The sequence below is a fragment of the Felis catus genome, chromosome A2, assembly GCF_018350175.1.
Source record: "Felis catus isolate Fca126 chromosome A2, F.catus_Fca126_mat1.0, whole genome shotgun sequence".
Taxonomy (NCBI): Eukaryota; Metazoa; Chordata; class Mammalia; order Carnivora; family Felidae; genus Felis; species Felis catus.
The window spans coordinates 29106668-29128958 of record NC_058369.1 but is presented as its reverse complement, the minus strand read 5'-3'; the positions used below and the strand labels follow the sequence as shown (position 1 = coordinate 29128958).

The 22291-nt window shown below is 41.1% G+C and overlaps 1 protein-coding gene across 1 annotated transcript; it reads right to left on the bottom strand.

Moving 5' to 3' along the window:
- Positions 1-3730: 3730 nt before the first annotated feature.
- LOC102899219 (non-histone chromosomal protein HMG-17-like) lies at positions 3731-14945 on the bottom strand. The gene is made up of 2 exons (XM_045052566.1): positions 14889-14945; positions 3731-4042 (listed from the first exon to the last, which is right to left on the bottom strand). Exons 1-2 carry the CDS (start codon positions 14943-14945, stop codon positions 3731-3733), a joined length of 369 nt encoding a protein of 122 aa, XP_044908501.1.
- Positions 14946-22291: the final 7346 nt, after the last annotated feature.

Sequence of the window (22291 nt, the reverse complement as noted above, 5' to 3'; positions counted from 1 at the left end):
AACATTGCCATTCGATAGGATGAAAGCAAAAAGATGAAAAAAGTTATATCATGCAAATAATCAATAGTGGCAGGAGTGTCAATATTATCTGATAAGATAGATTTTGGAAAAAGAAAGTTACTAGAGACAAAAAGGACATTACATACTGATAAATGAATGAATCCACTAGGAAGACATAATGATCTTCAATTGTATATGCACCTAACAATAGAGGCTCAGAACACGTGGACTAAAAACTGATAGAGTTGAAAGGAGAAATAGACAACTCCATGATTATATCCCCTCTTGGCAAATGCTACACATGCTATTTCAACAACATAATCAAACAACAGGATCTTATTGATGTACAGAGAACACTCTACCCATAAACAGCAGAAGAGTCTATAGAACATTCATCAAGAGAGGCCATATCTTGGCCTTAAGAACAAATCAAATCAAAACAAAACAAAACCCTCAACACATTTAAAATAACTGAAATCATACAGAGTGTAATCTCTGCCCATAACTGAATCAAACAAAAATCAAACACATAGAAAAAACTGTAAACACGCAGAAATTAAACAACACAACTGTAAATAATTCATGACTCAAAAAAGAAGTCTCAAAGGGGAAAAAAAAAACTAACTCCATGAAAATAAAAACAACAAAGCAAAGTGTATGGAATGAAGCCAAAGCAGTTTTGGGAGGGAAATTTATAGCACTAATATTTATACTAGAAATGAAGAAAGGTCTGAAATCAATAAACTACATTCCTACCTCAAGCAATTTGAATAAAAAGAGCAAAATAAACTCAATATAAGTGAATACAAGGAAATACAAAAGGAGCAGATATCAGTGACATTGAAAATAGAAAAACAGTATGGGGTGCCTGGGTGGCACCCCATCAGACTTTGGGTGGCAAAGCATCAGACTTTGGCTCAGGTCATGATCTCGCAGTTTGTGAGTTCGAGCCCCAAGTCTGGCTCTGTGCTGACAGCTCAGAGCCTGGAGCTGCTTCAGATTCTGCGTCTTCCTCTCTCTCTGCCCCTCCCCCCCTTGGACACTGTCTCTGTGTCTCTCTCTCTCAAAAATAAATAAACATTAAAAAAATTAAAAAAAAAATAAAGTAGAAAAACAATAGAGAAAATCAATGAAAAAAAGAAAAAGCTCATCCTTTAAAAATTCAATAAAATGGGGGCACCAGCATAACTCAATTGGTTGAGCATCTGACTCTTGGTTTCAGCTCAGGTCATGATCTCACAGTTTGTGGGATGGAGCTCTGCGTCAGGGAACATGAGCTCATGAGAACATTGAGCCTGCTTAGGATTCTCACTCTCTCTCTCTCTCTGCTCCTCCCCTGTTCACACACTCTCTCTCTCAAAATAAATAAATAAACTTAAAAGAAATCAACAAAATGGATAAACCTTTGTTAAGACTGACAAAAATAAAAATATACAAGAAAGAGTGGTACCTGTCTGGCTCAGCTGATGGAGTACGGGACTCTTGATGTTGGGATTGTGAGTTCAAGCCGTGTGTGTGTGTGTGTGTGTGTGTGCGCACATGCACGCATGAAAGAAATCCCTACATTAGGAATGAAAAAGGGGATATCATTACAGATCCTGTAGCCATTAGAAAGATAATAAGAATACTGTAAACACCATTATCTTCAAAAATTTGACAATTTAGAAGAAATGGACCAATTTTTAGAAACCACAAACCACCAAAACTCAACCATTACACAATCTGAATAACCCTAAACTCAACCATTACACAATCTGAATAACCCTATAAGCATTAAAGAAATCGAACTCATAGTTTAAAGCTTCTGAAAAAGAAATCTGCAGACCCAGATAGTTTCCCTGGAAAAGTCTATGAAACATTTGAAGAAGAATTAACCCAAGTTTTATACAATCTGTTCCGGAAAGTGGAAGACGAAATGCTTCCCAATGCATTTTATGAGGCCAATATTACCTGATACCAAAACCAGATATAAACAAAAAGGAAAACTACAAACCACTATCTCTCATGAACTTAGAGGTAAAAATCCTCAGCAAAATGTTATCAAACCAAATCCAACAATATATATGAAAAATAATTACGTTTCGTGGCTAGTTTTATTCCAGTTATGCAAGGCTGATTCAACATTTGAAAATTAATCAATATAATCTACTATTATCAACAAACTATTAGAGAAAAATTTTAATATAAATTTATAATATATAGTATATAATACATAAAATATATTTATAATATATGTTATAATATATGTAAGAGGTATTTTATATGTAAGCTGCAAGTAAGAAAATAAAATTAAATTCCTTGTATAGTAGTGCTCGAAACACAAAATACTTAAAAATCTTCCAGGGATATCCAAGACTTTTACACTGAAAATATAGATGAAATTTTAAAGAAGACCCAAATAAATGCAGATATATATACCATATTCGTGGGTTATAAAACTAAATGTTGCTAAGATATCAATTCATTCCAAGTTGATCTACAGATTCAACAAAATCCCAATCTAAATTTCAGTCCCCTTTTTTATAGAAATTGATAAACACTCCTCCAAAATTAAATGTTGATGCAAATGCCCTAGAGTCGTCAAGGCAATAAAAAAAAACCCCACCAAGATTGGAGGCCTCACTCCTCACTGGATAAGAGTGCTTCTATGCTATTTCTATTATTGTATTCATGTTTTACTGTAATAATTGTTACTATAATATATACTCCTTCAGAACAGGGACCATGTCTTAATCATCTCTGTCTTTTCTTTTTCCAGCTGTATCCAGCTTTATTAAAGACATTTTTCAGGGCATGTGGGTAGCTCAGTCCAGTTGAGCGTCCGACTCTTGGTTTTGGCTCAGTTCATGATCCCAGGATCATGGGATCGAGCCTCATGTGAGGCTCCTTGCTGAGCGTAGACGCTGCTTGAGATTCTCTCTCTCTCCCTCTGCTCCTCTTCCCCACCTGTGTGCTCTCTCTCTCTCTTAAAAAAAGATACTTTTCATAAACAATCATGGTATTTCAGGCAGGACATGGGGCAGACAATCGTTAACAGTGTACAACTTTCAAACTCCCTTCTTCGATGGACTACCAAAATGGGAAAGCCACTCTAAAACCTGACGAAGTCTTCTTCTGATGCTCTGAACAGGGAAAGTTTAGAGTGAGGGTTGACATTTCCCATTTAGCATATTGTTCAACAACTTTTCACAAGTGGATCCCGATTTTCAGGAAATGAAATGAAGATAGCAGAATTATCAGTCTGAAGCTCCACAAGCTAAAAAAGGAGCTCTTTTGACGGATGCCATCTCCATGTGAAGTCCAGACTGCCCAACATACTGGGAACTGTGTTTGGGGGTCAGGTTCCCACAGCTCCCTGGGTTTAAGGGAGTCAAGTCTAAGGTGAAGGCAGAGAGGGGAGAAGGGGACATAAAAAATGAATTTTAGGTTTTCTGTACCACAAGGCATTTGGGCTACGGTGGCTAATGTGCTTCAACATCAAGGAATCCCTCCTCCTGGGAACCAAGAAGAAGTCTCTCAAAACTAGAAGAGAAAGGTGTTTCCCCCCTGTATCAATCTAGCTTCAGTGATATTCTAATAGGGACATATGCCCTTCCCCCAGTGAAGTGTTCTGTGTGCTAACAACATAGATTAAAAAAAAAAGTCAAACAAAATTCTGCACATTTATAGAACTTGTTAAGAATAGTATTTTAAACTGTACAGTCACCAGAAGTACAAGACTGTGCACACTTCAGTTGGCATCTCCAGCACCTTCAACTTTCGGTGCCTGGTCTGTTTGGGCATCTCTGTTTTCTGCAGGGTTATTCCCACCCTTGCAGCATCCCCTTTTCCCTTTTGGTACCTTCTCTCCCTTCTTTGTAGGGGCCTTCTTAGGCTTGGGCTCTGGCTCTGGAGAGTGGGTTTTAGCAGATAAACTTGCAGAACTTCTCTGTGGCTCATCCTTCACCCTGGCTTTATCACCTGTAGCATCACTTTCAGCCTTTTTTGGGCATGGTGGTGATGGAGGGACACAGCATGGAGTCGTTGGACACAGGGATGCCGGCTTTTATTGGTCCAGGGGTCCTTCTCTCATCTTCTTCACACTGCGCCAGTCATCTCTGTCTTAATCATCTCTTGTCTTAACAGAGCATAGATGTGTTTGGTAAAATGTGTTGAGCTAGTTAAAATAACGACCATTTTATATTTATATGACTTAAATTTGAGGAAAAAAAAGACAGAAAGATGGGGCATGTAGATCACTAAGCAGGTGGGCAGGAATTTGTGGTGATAACATCAGAAATGTAGCCAGCTTTTTGTCTTTCCAAGAGCAAGGTCCAGAATCTTAGAATTCTGGTTTCCATTTAACACACGGGGAGCTTTCCTGGAGGTAATTCAATGAGTTTGGTTTTACATCAAGGAATTACCTGGAGTCTGGCCTTAGCCAGTCCCAGATTAATTATTCCTAGAAAATACTGCTTGCCAATTGACATCTTTGTTTATATTGGATCCGATGATTCTGAATATGTATCACTCAGTTTTTCAAGGTGAAACAGAGGGACCCCTTTCAACATTTAAGGTGAACTCCTTAGTTCTGAGTAACATCAGCCAGTTACATCAGCCATTTTGTATCTCACCAGTTCTTGAACACTTTATTCTTAATCCACAGCCCTGTGGACTTTTACAAATAGCTTTGATAAATTCAAAAGTCCATCTGCTTTCTCTTCACAGAAGTTGCACATTGGTATTGGTCCATGTTTGTGTATTTCCAACTATTCTTCCTACCCAAAATTGTTTGTTTGCAATGAGATTTGGTCCAGTTTAGTGTTCCTTAATGGCTTTTGAAATTGTTTTTTGTTTGATTGTTTATCTTTGGGAAACTTCACAGCACACTATTGGAGTCGACCCAGTCAACACCTGTTTTTCTTTCTATTAGGTCATTAAGGACAGTACCGGATCAAGTATAAGAAGTAGCTTTTTCTGGGGCACCTGAGTGGCTCAGTCAGTTAAGCATCTGACTTGGGCTCAGGTCATGATCTCATGGTTCATGAGTTCGAGCCCCGTGTCGGGCTCTGTGCTGACAGCTCAGAGCCTGGAGCCCACTTCAGATTCTGTGTCTCCCTCTGTCTGCCCCTCCTCCACTTACACCCTGTCTCTTGCATTGTCTCAAAAATAAATAAACATTAAAAAAAAAGAAGTAGCTTTGTCCTTCTGTAATAAACAAAGCTGCTTCTCTTTGATTTCCTGGGTTTCTCCTCACATTTTCTGACTTAGAGTATTGAAATACTGTGAAGGTAAGGCAAAAAAATTATCTGTTCAGATAAATTGATCCAACATTGTCACTCTGAGGGTGGTTGTGGGAGACACAACCATGGCCTATACTTTAAATGATCAGATTCAATCTCACAGGTAGCATCTACAGGGACATGCTATAGGCTGTAGGTAGCATCCAACCGGTCAGTGTTTGTTGAGCATCTGTACTAGGCAGTGTTAAGTGCTACAAAGATTCCAGAGATGAAAAAGGTAAGTTTCCATGACATTGATATGCAAATAAAGCAAAGAAATATATAAGGATCATTAAAAATGTATGAATTAATACTATTGAAGATGAAGGGTGAAGGAAACATACAGTTGACTAGACTCTAGACGATTTCATGGAGGAACATGGTATTTGAACTAGTCCCTGAAGGATGAATTATAGTTCCATTGGGAAGGAAGCATATGCCAGGTGGATAAAAATGGTACATGCAAAAGCCCAGAAATTAGAAAGTCAGAAAGGGGCCAAATCCATCCGTCATGGACTATGTGCACGGTCTCCTGGTTAGCAAAACTTCAGTATGTCAGCTGTTTCATTCATAATGGTGAAGAGGTAGGAAGCAGTTGATATACTTGGCCAAAAGTCGCCTCTGTACAGAAGCCACTTAGGTATTTCTTATTAGAAGAAGTAGATTTCAGGGGTGCCTGGGTGGCTCAGTCAGTTGAGCATCCGATTTCGGTTCAGGACACGAACTCACAGTTCGTGAGTTCGACAGTTCGTGAGTTCGAGCCCCGTGTCGGGCTCTGTGCTGACAGCTCAAAGCCTGGAGCCTGTTTTAGATTCTGTGTCTCCCTCTCTCTCTGCTCCTCCCCCGCTCATGTGGTCTCTCTCTCTCTCTCTCTCTCTCTCTCTCTCTCTCTCAAAAATAAAATAAACATTAAAAATTTTTTTAAGTAGATTTTTTTCAAAAAATAGTTTACTCAGTAGAATTAATCCATATGCAAAGATTTTGCCTTGCATGCAGATAATATAGTGGGCATATGTTTCCTGTCTGTTGAACAGCATTGAGGGAACCGACTTAAGCAGGATCTTGTTACGATGGACCCAAAGGTGAAGAGCTATCCAAAAAATGGGTTTGATATAGCTTTGATGATTGGTGTTTGATACAAATATCAACTTTGTGAATCATAGCATTTCTTTTTTTTATGTTTATTTATTTATTTTTTTAATTTTTTTTTCAACTTTTATTTATTTTTGGGAGAGAGACAGACAGAGCATGAACGGGGGAGGGGCAGAGAGAGAGGGAGACACAGAATCGGAAACAGGCTCCAGGCTCTGAGCCATCAGCCCAGAGCCTGACGCGGGGCTCGAACCCACGGACCGCGAGATCGTGACCTGGCTGAAGTCGGACGCTTAACCGACTGCGCCACCCAGGCGCCCCTTATGTTTATTTATTTTTGAGAGACAGAGACAGAAAGAGAGCACGCACACACACACGAGCAGGGGAGGGGCAGAGAGAGAGAGAGAGGGAGACACAGAATCCAAAGCAGGCTCCATCCAGGTCATTAAGCTGTCAGCACAGAAGTTGAAATGGGGCTCAAACTCACCAACTGTGAGATCATGACCTGGGCTGAAGTTGGATTCCTAACCGACTGAGCCTACCGGGCGCCCCATCATTTCTTAATTATGTTTGCCTTAAGTTGATACTAACACTAGCTGGAAATTCAGTACTCACTCTTCAGATATGACCATTAAGAATGGGGAACAAACATACCTGGATTGTTTTGAGTACAAAGTAGGTGCAAATATTAACATATAATATTTATTGAGTACTTACTACAAGCAAGGTCCTGAAGTGAAAGTTCCCATACATCATCTCAATCTTTATAACAGCACTCTGAAGCGGATACTATCATTATTATTTTACAAGGAAATTAATGCCCAGTTAATTAATTTGACCAAGGTACCATAGCGAGTAGCTCGAGAAGCCAGGATTTCTAGCTAGGCAATGTGGCTTTAGCACATACTCTCAGCTGCGAGATACTGAACTAGTACCTAGTAAACTAGAATAATAATGGTCTACCTCTCATAGCATTATTGTGATCATTTCATTTGTACTGTACTTACATTTGTAAGTACTCAATAAATGATAAAAACTATTATTGAAATACTAAGTTACTCGCCCAGACTTGCTTGTTCCACAGCACCACGCTTTCAACCCTCATAAGACTGTATAGATAATCTCGGCTTTACAGTGATTATGTCATCTTTTTTTGTTGCTTTATTTAATGCCACCTTAGGAAGTGTAACTTGTTGCAATATTTTCAGAGGCCAGTAGAAGTAAAATGAGTTCCATGTTAAACATGTACGAATCTAACGTGAACATGTTAACCGCCATGACTTGAGCATTTAAAAAAACATATGGTGCACCCATGTTTATAACAGCATTATTTAAAAAAAAATTTTTTTTTCAACATTTATTTATTTTTGGGACAGAGAGAGACAGAGCATGAACGGGGGAGGGGCAGAGAGAGAGGGAGACACAGAATAGGAAACAGGCTCCAGGCTCTGAGCCATCAGCCCAGAGCCTGACGTGGGGCTCGAACTCACGGACCGCGAGATCGTGACCTGGCTGAAGTCGGACGCTTAACCGACTGCGCCACCCAGGCGCCCCAATATAACAGCATTATTTTTAATAGGTAAAGATGGAAGCAACCTTGTCCACCAATGAATGAATGGATACACAAAATATTATGGAGAGGTACAATGGCATATCATCCAGTCTCATAAAGGAAGGAAATCCTATCACATGCTACCATATGAGTGAGCCTGGAGGATATAATGCTAAGTGAAATAAGTGAGTCATAAAAGGACAAATACTGTATGATTCAATTTACGTGAGGTGCTCGGAGTAGTGAAGTTCAGAGAGACAGAAGGTAGCATGGTGGCTGCTGGGGGCTGGAGGGAAGGGGAAATGAGGAGTTACTGTTTCCTCCGCAGAGTTTTAGTTTTGCAAGATGAACAAAGTTCGGGAGATGAAGGATGGTCATAGTTATACAGCAAAGTCCATGTACTTGGTGCCACTGAATTGTGCGCTTAAATGGTTATAATGGTAACTTTTATGATATGGGTATTTTACCACAGTTTTGAAAAAGCATATGTACGGAAAAATTGAAATTCTATATACACAACCTATATTTCCAATTTTCAGTATTTCAATCCTTTATGTTCGATACATATGTGCAGAGGGTTCCATGGTCACCATAATAAAAATGAGCTATTTTTGAAAAACAGGTAGAAGTCATTTCCTTTCTTAGACATGGCACAAGCTACTTGATAAACAATTTTATTTTAAACACTGAAACATTAATTGGAACCTTCAATATTCCGCAGTTGAACACTGGGTTTCAATAATCCTCTTTGCTGTTTTTCTGATGTTCTTATTTCTAAAACCCAACTCTCCTGGGGAATGTAGTACTTTCTTACAGCAGGTGAACAATTTCTATAACTTCAATATTCAAAAATTTGAGGCCTCTATGCAGTGGGAGGACACAGTAGGTAGAGATGCTATTATCTTGGGGATACCATATTAAGAATAAATTGGATTCTTCATTCCCTTCTGGGAAAAGAGATGGGAACTAACTTGTTTTTGAGCACCTATTAGCATCCATGGTTTTAGCAGTCATGCTGGACACTTTGTATATGTTATTGCATTTAATTCTTATGACACAAGGATGGAACAATATATTGAATTATGAGAGATAGCAAGTGTTTTCCCCCCTTCATTTCTAAAAAGGAAGGCGTCTTGCTGATACATCAAAGAGCTACCTTTAGTGTGCAAGAGCCAGGTGTTCCTAAATGAAAATCAAGATGGAGACATTCAGTCCATCTACCCCTCTGGCACCTTGATACTTTGTGGCAAACCATTCTTTGTTTGGGAAGCTAGCCTGTGCATTGTAGGATGGTTAGTTAGCAGTCCCTGCTTGAGAGTGGAAGATTATACACGTTCAAAGGGTGAGGCTTGCCTGGGGGAGAGAGAGAGAAAGCAAGCTGCAGGGGTGGGGGTGGGAGGGGGGTGGTTTGGAGCTACTGCTACAGGCAGAGAATGAGAGAAGCCCCAAAAGGATTTTTGAGAAATTATCTGTCAAGAATGAACGTTCCCCTTTATAATTTTCTTGAAAGTTTGGATCGAGATTCTCCGACTCATGCTTTTTCATACCTGGTTGTTGTTTCTTTGAATGGGATTGTGGGTTAGAAACCGGCCCACATAGTAAGGGTTTGTGAGATTTCATGAGGATTACGCTTCTAACAGTCTTTTGAATTTGCATTTTCCTCCTTCTTACAAACCATACCCTGACCTCTCGCAAGGTCAGGCTGCACAGTGTACCGTTCTCCCTTCTCTCTTCCCTTTGTCTTCCCGAAAGGGAACATGCCTAGCTTTCTCAAGATTTTAAAAAGAATGGTATGGAAAGACACATCCTTTTCCCTTTTTAAACGATGGCATATTTTACATTCAGAGGTAATTTACTCTCCGGCCATCCCATGATTCTAAAAGGTCTGTCTGCAAGTTTGTTACGACTACCCTAAAAACTACCATAAATTAGTGGCCTAAAACAATACAAACTGCTTACCTTACTGTTCTGGAGACTCACAGTCAGTGGACTAAAATCCAAGTGTGGGCTGACCTCTGCTTTCGTTTTGGAGACCCTGGGGGGAAGATGCTGCTTCCTTGCCTTTCCAGCTTGTGGAGGCCACGTGCATGCTCGACCCGTGGCCCTGTATCACTTGAACCTGTTTCTTTTATCCTCTCTCCTCTCTTTGTTCTGCCTGCCTCCCTCTTATTAAGGACACTTGTGGGGCACCTGGGTGGCTCATTCAGTTACATTTCTGACTCTTGATTTCAGCTCAGGTCATGATCTCGTGGTTGGTGGAATTCAGCCCCACATCGGGCTTCGCTCTGACAGCACGGAGCCTTCTTGGGATTCGCTCTCTCCCTCTTTCTCTGCTCCTTCCTTGCTCATGCATGAGCATGCTGTCTAAATAAGGACGTTTGTGGTTGCTTTGGGCCCACCTGAATAATCCAGGACAATCTCTCCATCTCAAGATATTTAATCCCATCTGCAAAGTCCCCTTTGCCATGTAAGGTGACCTATTCCCAGGTTCCAGAGATTAGGATGGGCAGCTCTGGGGGAGGGTGTCATTACTCTGTTTCCCACAGCCAGAGTATAAGCACGTGCGGGATGTGCCGTCTCATTCCGACAGCATGCTTGAATGGTTCCATCTTGACTTGTTGTTTTTAAACAGGTGAAATTCTTAGGCTTAGCTGACATTTAATTTTCACATTAGCAAAGTGGTAAGAATTACTCAAATTATAGTAATATTGATGGAGAAAGTGATAGAGATTTTCACACAAACTCAAGTTCCTCTTGAAGCTCCTTCTGAGGAGCTAATTACCAGGTCTGTGCAGAAGGACAAAACTCCTTCAGTGCTCGTCCTGAAATGTACAACACATCTAACGGTTAAACATGTGGGATAAATCCTCTTTCAACAGATTCAAAAGCATCACATGAATCAGCACAGTGCCTGGCACAGAGTAGTGTTCCATGAATATTGAAGCCTGCCATGATCACATCAGGTTTTATTATGTTGAAATATGATGGCAGGAGATGGGGCTGAAAGCGGTTGCTTCATTTGTCGTTTCTTTGGGGACGATGCGTTTTGACCCGTGCCCGCCAACTTCTGGCGAAGCTTGTATGGCATTTTATTTCACCTCTTCCTTGTTAATAGACTCAACCCAGTTTCTCTGAGGCTTTTAAATCACTTTCATAGGTGCTTGATACACCCATGTGATTTAAAACTTGCTCCTTCTGGAAGGTCAGTTATGGGTTGGAGCGAGAGTGTGTAACGTCAGAGTTAAGAGCATGGATTTGGCAATCATCAGATAGCATGTTCAAATTCCACCTCTGTCACTCACTGAGAAGCTCTGTGCCTGCCCTGTGCCTTGGTTTCCTCACCTGAGAAGAACGATAATTGTACCTGTCAGTCATAGGGTTATGGTGAGGGTTCAGGGAGAACACCGTGAAAGGCAGAGTCAGAGCCTCGTCCACACTGACCACTTAGTAAAGGGGAGCTAACATTTGTCCAATTGAATTATTATCTATTAGCTAATATGAGTGTAAAAATAGGCCTTCTGGCACTTTCCTGTGTCCATGACTATTTTGAGGGGATTTGGGGGGCAGAGCCTATCTAGAAAAGAGAATATGTCTCAACAACTTTTTGGAAAGTGGTGAGTGTAAATAGATAGGAAAATGAATATGCACAAAATACTAACAAATACAACAAAGGAAGGTTTCTGCCTGGTGCTCACACTTCACTCAAAGCAGACAGGTAAGTGTGGAATGAAAACAACAATCCACTAACATTTTCTGAGCTCCTACAACGTGCAGTGCTTGTCAGTGACACGTGGGAGATATAAGGTATACAAAACAATGTAGACTGTATGTTTGCAATTTACCAGTCACCTCCTGTACGCTTTATAGGCATTATCTCTAATCATCATAATGAGCCTGTGATATCAGCGTTTCCCCTGATTCCCTAGGAGAGGAAATGGAGGTAGGCTTGGGAGTTCACAGCTAAATACAGTGTGAACTCAGGCCTGCTCTGTCTGACTTACACGACCCACTTTCTGTCCATTCGACGGTGTGTGCTTTTCACCCATTATCTTGAAGGGACACATGAGCTATAGAGAGAATTCTATGCATATAATGATAATAATAAGCAATACAAAATAAGCACAAACTATGGGGCACTGACAATAAGTTCTGGGAGTTCACAGTAGGGGAACTAGAATAATGGAAAATGGGTCTGAGCTGGGTCTTAAAAACGAGTAGCTATCAGAGATGGAAATGGGTAAGCTTTTCCAAGTTAGCAAGATGGCCTATGCACATAAGAGATGAGAGGAGGCTTAAGGCAAAGAGGACAAAATGTTTAATTTTGTGGTTCTAGCTTGGGAACTCCGACGCAGAGTTATGCATTCACGTAAGAGTTGCCTGCATGACTGACTGCATCCTTCAGGCAAAATACAGAGCAACTGGCAGAATATGGTTGGGAAGATATTAGAACTGGCCTTAGGGTGTTTTAACCTCTTTCACAAGGAAGCCTTTGAAGATGTGGCGTGAGTGACGAGAATTAAAACGGGATGAAACGGTGCAGCTTGTATGGAAAACCGTTTGGTGGTTTCTCTAAAAGTTAAACACAGAATTACCACGTGATGCAGCAACCCCACCCCTGGGTATATACCCCAAAGAACTGAGAATGGGTCTCCCAACAGCATTTTGTACACAAACGTTCTGATCAGCATTACCGTCCAGCGCCAAAATGTGGAAAAGCCCCATACCCATCAACTGATAAAGGGATGAACAAAACGTGGGGTATCCGTGCAGGGGAATAGTATTCAGTCACAAAAAAGCAACTAAGTGCTGATTCATGCTCCAACACAAATGAACCTCAAAACACTCCGCTAAGGGAAAGAAGCCAGACACAAATGGCGACATATTACATGATTCAATTTTTAGGAAGGCTCTATAACAGACAAATCCATAGAGACAGAAGGTAGATCAGTGGTTGTCAGGGACTGAGGGAAGGAGGGAGGGAAGAGTGAATGCTCCATTTTCTTCCAAGGTGATAAAAATATTTTGGAACTAGATAGAGGTGGTGTTTGTACGACATTGTGAATGTTACTGAATTTAGCCTTCAAAACGGTTACGATGGTGAATTTTATGGTATGTGTATTTTACCACAATTGAAACAAACAAACAAACATGGGATGATCTTATGAAATTTAGGATACATGGATGTAAGTGGGTATGGTGATATTTGCATAAGCACCAACGGGAGCTTGGGGTCTTGATCTAAGAATATTAGATCTTAAAACATTCAAGAATAATGTCCTTCAGATTTTTTTTTCTATTAAAGTCAAATAAAAATAAATTTAATATTTTATTTAAAATCCATCCGATCTTTTATTTTATTTTTTTAATATAATTTATTGTCAAGTTGGTTAACATACAGTGTATACAGTGTGCTCTTGGTTTTGGGGTAGATTCCCATGATTCATTGCTTACATACCACATCCAGTGCTCATCCCAACAGGTGCCCTCCTCATTGCCTATCACCCATTCCCGCACGCCCCCCACCCCACCAACCCTCCGTTTGTTCTCTGTATTTAAGAGTCTCTTATGGTTCGCTTCCCTCCCTCTCTGTTTGTAACTATTTTTCTCTCCTTCCCTTCCCCCATGGTCTTCTGTTAACTTTCTCAAGTTCCACATATGAGTGAAAACATATGATATCTGTCTTTCTCTGACTTAGTTCACTTGGCATAATACCCTCCAACCATCTGATCTTTAAAAAGCCAGCTGATTTTAAAAGTATCTGTCTTGGGGTGCCTGGGTGCCTCAGTCGGTTAAGCGTTCAACATTGGCTCAGGTCATGATCTTGTGGTCTGTGGGTTCGAGCCCTGCATCGAGCTCTGTGCTGACAGCCCAGAGCCTAGAGCCTGCTTCCGAGTCTGTCTCCCTCTCCCTCTGCCCCTCCCCCGCGCGTGCTCTGTCTCTGTCTCTCAATAATAAACATTTAAAAAATTAAAAAAAGTATCTGTCTTTACCAATGCTTTTCAATCCATCAATCTAATCTATTTATCAAAAAATTTGTTTACTTATGTAGACAACCTTCTTTCTGCACATACATAGAAAAAATTCCATGATAATATTCACCTGATGTATATAATGGGAATTTCTAGATGGTGGAATTTGGGTTGATTAAAACGAGCTTCCCTCATGTTTTTCTGCATTGCTTGGATTCTTTATATTGAACACACGATTTTTAGGAACATCTTTTTTTTTTAATTTTTAAAATGTTTGTTTATATTTGAGAGAGAGAGACCGAGAGAGACAGAGAGAGAGGGCACGAGCAGGAGAGGGGCAGAGAGAGATAGAGACAGAATCTGAAGCAGGCTCCAGGCTCTGAACTGTCAGCACAGAGCCCAACACAGGGCTTAAACTCACAACCAACTGAGCTACCCAGGCACCCCGATTTTTAGGAACATCTTATGTGATTTTTCTTAAACCAATCAATGAGCCTATAAGCAAACACAGAAGGTCGAGGCAAATAGGCCATCATGGTGATTAATTCTGGAGAAAATATGGTCAATTGTTATTTCTTTTTTTGGACTTTTATTGTGATACTTTTCAATCCCCAAGGTAATATTTTAAAAATTTATAAAACTTAGAGAAACATTAAGAAAGTTTCCCAGTGTCCCAAAGCACCTCTAGTGAGAAGTGGAGTCCTTGGTGGGGGGCGAAGGGGGGGGCGGAGAAGAGGGGAGGGTTGGCAGTTGTCAAATCCAGATTTGCTTGACTCCAAAACTCACTTCTCGGCCTTGAGTTAATCTTGGCATAAGTGATACATTTTATTTTTCATAGGTTCGACCTAAATGCATAATTTCCCCTAAATGCATAATTTCCCCCCTGGATTTTAACTACTGTTTGCGTTCTACATCTGGCCTTCAAAATGCCAAGACTGCAAAGGAGGGTGTTGTCTGTGTTACCTCCCAAGAACATGAAGAACTTGCTTCATTTCCAGGAAATTATCCACCTACCACCAAAATGCCCTCGGATGGAGCATCTGCTGTGTACAGGGTGCAGATGAGAGGCATCGCTCAGGGAATCTGCATCTGAAGTGGTCCAGGAATTAAGATGCCCAGTAGCCCACCTCAGAGACAGCTTTGTGGTAATGAGAACTTCGCTTGCTTATTTATCCATTTACTCACTGTTTATGGAGTTCCTGGGAGCTGTAAAGGTTGATTCCTGATTGTCACTAATGTGCTCCTGAAGACATGTTTGGTTGTAAGAAACAGAAACCAGCTTCAACTAAGAAAAGAAAAAGTTGGGGGGGGGGTACTTTATGACAGAAATACTGGGTGGTTTTACAGGTTTCAAAGAGAGAGGACCTTAGGCACCAAATGGCATCGGGGATGGGTTTTGGAGGTTTAGAGCAAATGCTCTGAAGACAGATTGTCAGACAGATTGCCTGCATCTTCGCTCTGACATGAGCCCTCTGTTCTTGGACAATTTACTCACCCACTCATTGTGCTGATCTGTACAATAACTATAATAACAACAGCTTCCTCATAGGTGGTTCTGAGCATTAAGCAGTAATGAGTCTTAAAGGACTTATCACAGTGCCTGCTACTTAGTAAACACTCAATAACTGTTAGTTTTTATATCCTCCTTATTATTGCAATATGTCACTGCAGAGTTGATTTCCTAACTTTCCAGTCTACATCGTTAAGAATGGCCACTCGACCCCAGTTTCAGGGAACAAATTAACCTGACACTGTCTTTGTTCCCAATCCACATTTGTAGAGAAGACATTGTTTGGCTTAGTGGCATAGGCATCCATCCCGGGTCGACAAACTGAATCCAGTAGTCAGGGACCTATTAACTAATCATGGCTGCCAGGCACCCACTGTTATAACCACGTGGAGGGAGCAAAGGGGAACAGGTGATAGACACTGGTCAGACAAACTGAGGAACACACAATACACACAGTCAAGAACCTCTGACTGTGCTTCTTCTTAGTGGTGTTTAACAGGAAAAGGGGGGAGAAAACAGAAATAAAACCAGAAAACCAAAGAAGAATGAAACAACCCCCCCCCCAATCTTTGTTTTATCTGGGATGTCCAAAGAATATCTCTGAATTCTCATCTTTCTACTAAAACACGAAGCAAAGCAAAGCAAAATCGTGTTCTTAGATTAAACATTTCATGATGGAGACTTTGCAAATTGCCATGGAGACGATGGAGGAAATTATGCACTCAGTCTTTTTTTTTTCTTCACAATCTATGCATAGGGATGGACTGAGGTATTAGCCTCAGCTCTTTTTTCCACAGTGAACTGAAGTGTTTTAACAAAATCTGCCACTTTTATCAGCAACAGTAGACTTCTCTACATGTTAATGTTAAAACCTTTTCCTTGTAATGGATTCAACTTTACTACTAAATACCGGGCTACACTTTCTTGTCCAGTAAGATGCCCTACCCTGTCTGAGCTGTGACTCTCTGATATCTGGATAATTTTATTCAAGTCTGGTTTTTAAAGGATGTTTATCTTCTAGTCTAATTCTAGCTCCCATTAATAATTAACTAGGTTGCAAGTATCTTTTATTTACAAACATTTGGTTACAAGTAACAGATAACCCCTTTAAAGTAATTGAAACAATAAGGGGAATTTACCATCTTATCTTACTGAAAAGTCCTGTGGTATGGTAGGCTTTGGGTATGTATTGATCTAGGGGCTAAACCATGTCACTAGAAGCCCTGTTTCTTTTTGTTTCTCCATACTTTCTTCTGAGAGACATACTTCTCTGTCATCAGTTTCATTTAAAGATTAGCATCTTTCATGGCCACGAAAGGCTAGCATCAGGAATAATGGCGACACTTTTCTGTTTTAGTGGACAAGAGAAAGAATTCTTTTGGTAGCTTTCACAGAGAAGAGAGGATCCTTCTTTCTCAGAACTGCTCCAAAAAGCCATTCACTCTGGTTAGAGGGAAACACTTGCTGACAAAGGCCAGTCAGGGCCTAACGTTGGACTCTTGGGAGAACTTAATTCTAGCCAAACCTCATGCCTGAGAAGTCTGAGATCCGGTTAAAAAGGGAAAAGACTTAGAAGGTAGACAGGGGAGACAACCAACAAATGTCCTCTCCAACATTTTTTTTTTATTTCAAGGCATACTCATTTTACATTCTTCCCTAGATTGCAATGCACTGTCATCTTTTTGCCAATTTTGGATGAGTGCAGCTAGATGTCTGACTTTAGTGAGAGAACAATCATCCATCTATTCGTTCATCACGGATTGCCTCAGAAATGAATGAACAGGATAGGCTCTAGCTTTTCCTATTGGAGACACCTATCAGAACAATGAGATTATTTCTGATTCATTAAGGAAGTACCTTTCTGTTTAATGAAATACTATGCAGATGTATTCTCATAGGTTGAAGGGAATCATGCTGAGACATCTTGATTTGGGATTTGAAATAGTTCCAGCCTGACTACCAAGCCCTGTTCCCATAGTAGAGCTACTACTAATTATTTAGGCATTGATGACCATTAGTCTCATCTCATTGTCTGTCAATAGCTAAACTTAAGGCAATGTCTGAATTACTTGAAATTATATATAGTAGGGATGTCTGCAAAAAGGAATGTTGAGGGGTGGGGAAAATCATATAGTGGAGGAACAAAACAACTTGGATGAAATTTGGAGGCTGACTATTTAAGCCCTGTGCTCTGTGGCCTTCTTTGGTTCCCTTTGATCAAATAAAGCAGATTTGAACATCTGGAAGAGTGAGGTTGATTACCAGAGGAAAACATTGGCATGCCAGACAATTATTGTCTTTATACTACTTTTCCCTGGTTACCTGAATACTTACCAGTACCAAGAATTTTTTTCCTATTCCTAATTTGTCTTGTAAAGGCATTTGAGATCTTCTGGGCTAAGTCCCCTGCCATCCAGGGGAAGTCTAATATCATTCCTGGTAAGCTTCGATATTGATACAATTAAAGAAAGCTACTGGCTGTCATTTCTTGAATAAATTAACAGTAGCATCGTATCACTTTGTTCTGTCCAAAGTGTCTTCTAAAGCTTTATCTCAATATTCTCACAGAAAGGCAAAAGAAAAAAAAAAGTAAAAGTTAAACAAATTAGTTAGAACAAGTCATGTTTTACGGTATCCTCCTGGAAGTCTTCTGCCCTCAGAGCTAGCTTTGGTTGCTATTCTTAAAACTCTCTATGATTTCTTATTCATTCACAGTAGAATACATAGAGTTTGTTGAAAAAAATTTTTTTAAGTTTTTGTATTTTTTTTAAATATGATAATTAAATGTACCTGTATAATAAAGAGATGAATGATGCGGAGGTATTGAGAGAGAGAGGGTGAGAGCTGGGGGAGGGGCAGGGTAGACAGAGAGAGAGAGAGAGAGAGAGAGAGAGAGAGAGAGAGAGAGAAAGAGAATCTTAAGCAGGTCCACACTCAGCACGGAGCCCAACGTGGGGCTTAATCTCACGACCATGAGATCTCGGCCTGAGCTGAAATCAAGAGTCGAATGCTTACCTGACTGAGCCACCCAGGCACCTAAATGGCTTTTTAAAAAATGGTTACAGTTCTATGGATGAAAAGACACAGCCTTTAAATGATCCTGTCTGCCTTTGTATTAAATTTTATTCTGGAAATGTTGTGTGATCACACTGAATTCGGATTGCAAACCCAGGCAAAGGCTGGTTTGTGGTTACAAATTCTCAGGGGAATTTTTTTTTCCCCTGCCTTCATCCGGAGCTGTTTTATTCTGATTGCTTTCAGTACAGGAGGTTTATTTTCCTTGCTTCTAGCACCGAGGTTACAAACTGGGTTTCTACTTTATGTAAGAACACCAAATTAGCACCCCTCTGCACCCTCAACCCTACCCCTTTGGCACCCACTCTGGAGCAGCTGCCAGTGCCTAAGTTCAAGGTCTCGAGTGTGGGAAGAATGTCTCCCAGGAAGCATGCTCTTCTGTTCCCGGCCCCTGGAGAATCCTTCTTTCCGGCCCAGCCCAGCAAAGCACTTAAACAGACATTTTTATGTTTTTAATCCAGCTTTTTACTTGTCTCGTTCAGCAGTGGTGTTTATCTAGTGTCTGCCCTGCTGACATGAAAGTCCTGAATTGCTTTCTAAAATGGTCTTTCTAAGGTCTGTTTACAAATAATATGACTTGTGGGTATGTGAGGTCACACATTCAGGAATACTTTCTGCATCTGTCTTAAATCTCTCTTTTTATCTGTTTTTTAAAGCAATATCAGGTGACCTCTGTCATTATCCCAAACCAGCATTGTTGCAGTCGGTTTTGGTTCAATGATTCATTCTTCAAATTAAGCTATTTGAGCTTCTGTCCTGTAACGAGAGAAACGGTAAGGACTCAGAGGTAAGGCAAATCTCTTCTTCTGGTGGAAACATGAGAAAGTAAAAATGAGGTTATATGCATGCCCATGTGGTGTCTCACACCAACACTCATAAGAACGCTCTACTTTCCATATAGCTGGTCTGTATTAGGCTCTACTCGAAGGCTAGAGACTGTCCTTCTGTGTCTCTCGCTCCCGGCATCTAGCTGGGCTTTGCATCCAGCAAACTCAGGAAATGATTGACTAAAATGACCTTAGAAGTGTCTCTGGTTCCCTGTTGCGTTTGTATGTTCTTGACTATTCGTGTGTTAGTCGTCATCAGCTTTGGCCATAGTTGAAGCCAGAATTTCCATCCCCTCAGGGAGTCACATGTTTCTCCTGTCACCTATGAAGAAGTTTTTTTTTTTTATTTTTTAAATGCTTTTTATTTATTTTTGAGACAGAGAGAGGCAGAGCATGAGCAGGGGAGGGGCAGAGAGAGGGGGAGACACAGAATCTGAAGCAGGCTCCAGGCTCTGAGCTGTCAGCACAGAGCCCAATGTGGGGCTCGAACTCATGGAGTGTGAGATCATGACCTGAGCCGAAGTCAGACACTCAGCCGACTGAGCCACGCAGGCGCCCCTCCTGTCACCTCTGAAGCAGTTTGAGAGAAAAACCAAGAGGAGTGGGAATAGATGCACCAGTGTCGGTTGACTATAACTCTTCCCTTTCTGCCAACGGGGTGTTTTGCTGTTGCCAGGCTCTGTGGGACCCCTGGATTGCCTCCTCCTTCCCATTCCTTAATGTAGCCCCTGTTACAGGGACAGACAGCCATCCATTTGCAAGGTCACTTACCAGGGGCAGTAAGTCCCACCCTTACCTTCGTGGCTAGCTGAGGCCAATTAAAATGTTCTTGCAATGCTGGTTATATTATTCTCATTCCCAGAATTTAGACTGGCCCGTTGTAGTCACTTATGATTTGGGATAAATGAATGGATCCACATGCATGAGGCAGAGACAGGCAGACAGAGTATTAGGTTCAAAAGTGAAAGCAATGACATTGAAAAAAATTTTTTTCAGTTTATTTATTTTGAGAGACAAAGAGAGAGACTGAGAGAGAGCAGGTGCTGATGTGAGTGGGGGAAGGGTAGGGGGGGAGAGAGAGAGAGAGAGAGAGAGAGAGAGAGAGAGAGAATCCCAAGCAGGCCCCATGCTGCCAGCACAGAGTTGGACACGTGGCTCAATCCCACGACACTGGGATCATGACCTGAGCTGAAATCAAGAGTCAGAATCTCAACTGGCTGAGCCACCCAGGTGCCTTGACATTGAAAAATTTTAATCTCAGTACCACTGTAGAATATCATATTGAGAACAAGCAAGCAGTTTTAATCTTGTCTTCATTAGGGCCATTAATACTCCTACTATTAATAATAATAACAATAAACAACAATGTTTTTGAATGTTTATGATCCAGATGTTAGGGACAGTGTTGAGCACTTGCCATATGCCTCAAGCTCGGTTCTCCCAGAACAGACACTAAGCTGGATTTTGGGGTTCAAGATGTTTATTAGGGATCAGTAGAGTGAAAGGAAGGAGAGGAAAGCAGGACAGTGCAGAGGAAGAAGTCCCCCTCCCCCTCGCCCCCGCAACCCTGCATTCTCAGCCAACCTGATGGGAGAGTTCTGAGGTGAGTATTAGCCATCACGATCTCCTGCATCAGGCTGAAGTAGCCAAGCTCCATGCTTGAGTCACAAGGTGTGGGCTGTCCCAGGAAGGGCATGACCTTGAACGAGGGGCTCTCTGCTCTGAGGCCAACTCAAAGGGAAGCAACAGTGGAAGCGTCTGCTGTGGGCACTCCCTGCAGCCAGCTGGTAACTTCTTCCCTGAAGGGGGCTGCGGGTAGCCCGTTGCCAAGTTCACTGTGGTATGTTATTGGATTTAATCGGCACAACAGGTCTGTACGCTGGATGCCATTAATCTTCTTGCTTTTTTTTTAAGCTTATTTGTTTATTTTGAGAGATAGAGAGCAAGCAGAAGGGGCAGAGAGAGGGAGAGAGAGAATCCTGAGCAGGCTTCACACTGTGAGTGCAGAGCCTGATGCAGGGCTGGAACTCCTAAACCATGAGATCATGACCTGAGCCGAAATCGGATGTTTGACTGAGCCACCCAGGTGCCCCAATCTTCTCACTTTTTGTATGAAAAAAACAGTGAGTTAGAAGGGTCTAGTAATTTGCCCAAGCGGTGGAGCCAGGATGTATATCTAGATCTTTCTGACTCCCCAGCTCTGGGGTGTTATTACACTAGGTTACCTTAACCCACGGACTGAGTATTTATTAGACTCTTAAAACCTCAGAGAGAACTATCCATTTCCTGACTTAGGTCACATTCAAAGACAAACTTTCCAGCAAGGACCCCTTATCCTACCACCATCCATCTTTTATAGAGAGATACAGATGGATAATTAAAGTTGGGAGTTGAGGAGAAGAAAAAGACGTTAAAAATAAATATGTCAAAATGAACTTTGAGACAATATCTATCCAAAATTCATTCAGAATGACACAGTACTTAAAAGACTTGTTTCTGTTTATTCTTCATTGCTCCAGAAATACTCATGGAGCACCAACTCTACTCTGTTGTCTACCATTTGTTACTCTGTGTGTTGGCAATACCATGGAGAACAAAAGGAAAGAAGCCCTTTCTTCTTTCCTCACATATCTTATTTTCTAGTTTGGAAGGGAGATAAATACATGATGGACACATTTTGGCTAAAATCTTAACTTTTTGGGGCGCCTGGGTGGCTCAGTTGGTTAAGCGTCTGCATCGAACTTTGGTTCAGGTCATGATCTCACAGTTAGTGGGTTCAACCCCCGCGTCGGGCTCTGTGCTGACAGCTCAGAGCTTGGAGCCTGCTTCGGATTCTGTGTCTCCCTCTCTCTCTGCCCCTCTGCTCCTCTCCCCCTCTCAAAAATAAATAGACATTTTTAAAAAATTAAAAAAAAATAGAATCTTAACCTCTTACCTTGGCCTATGAGGCACTCTGCGGTCTGGTTTTTTGTATCTCTTCCCTTGTTTTGAACTCTCCTCCCTTC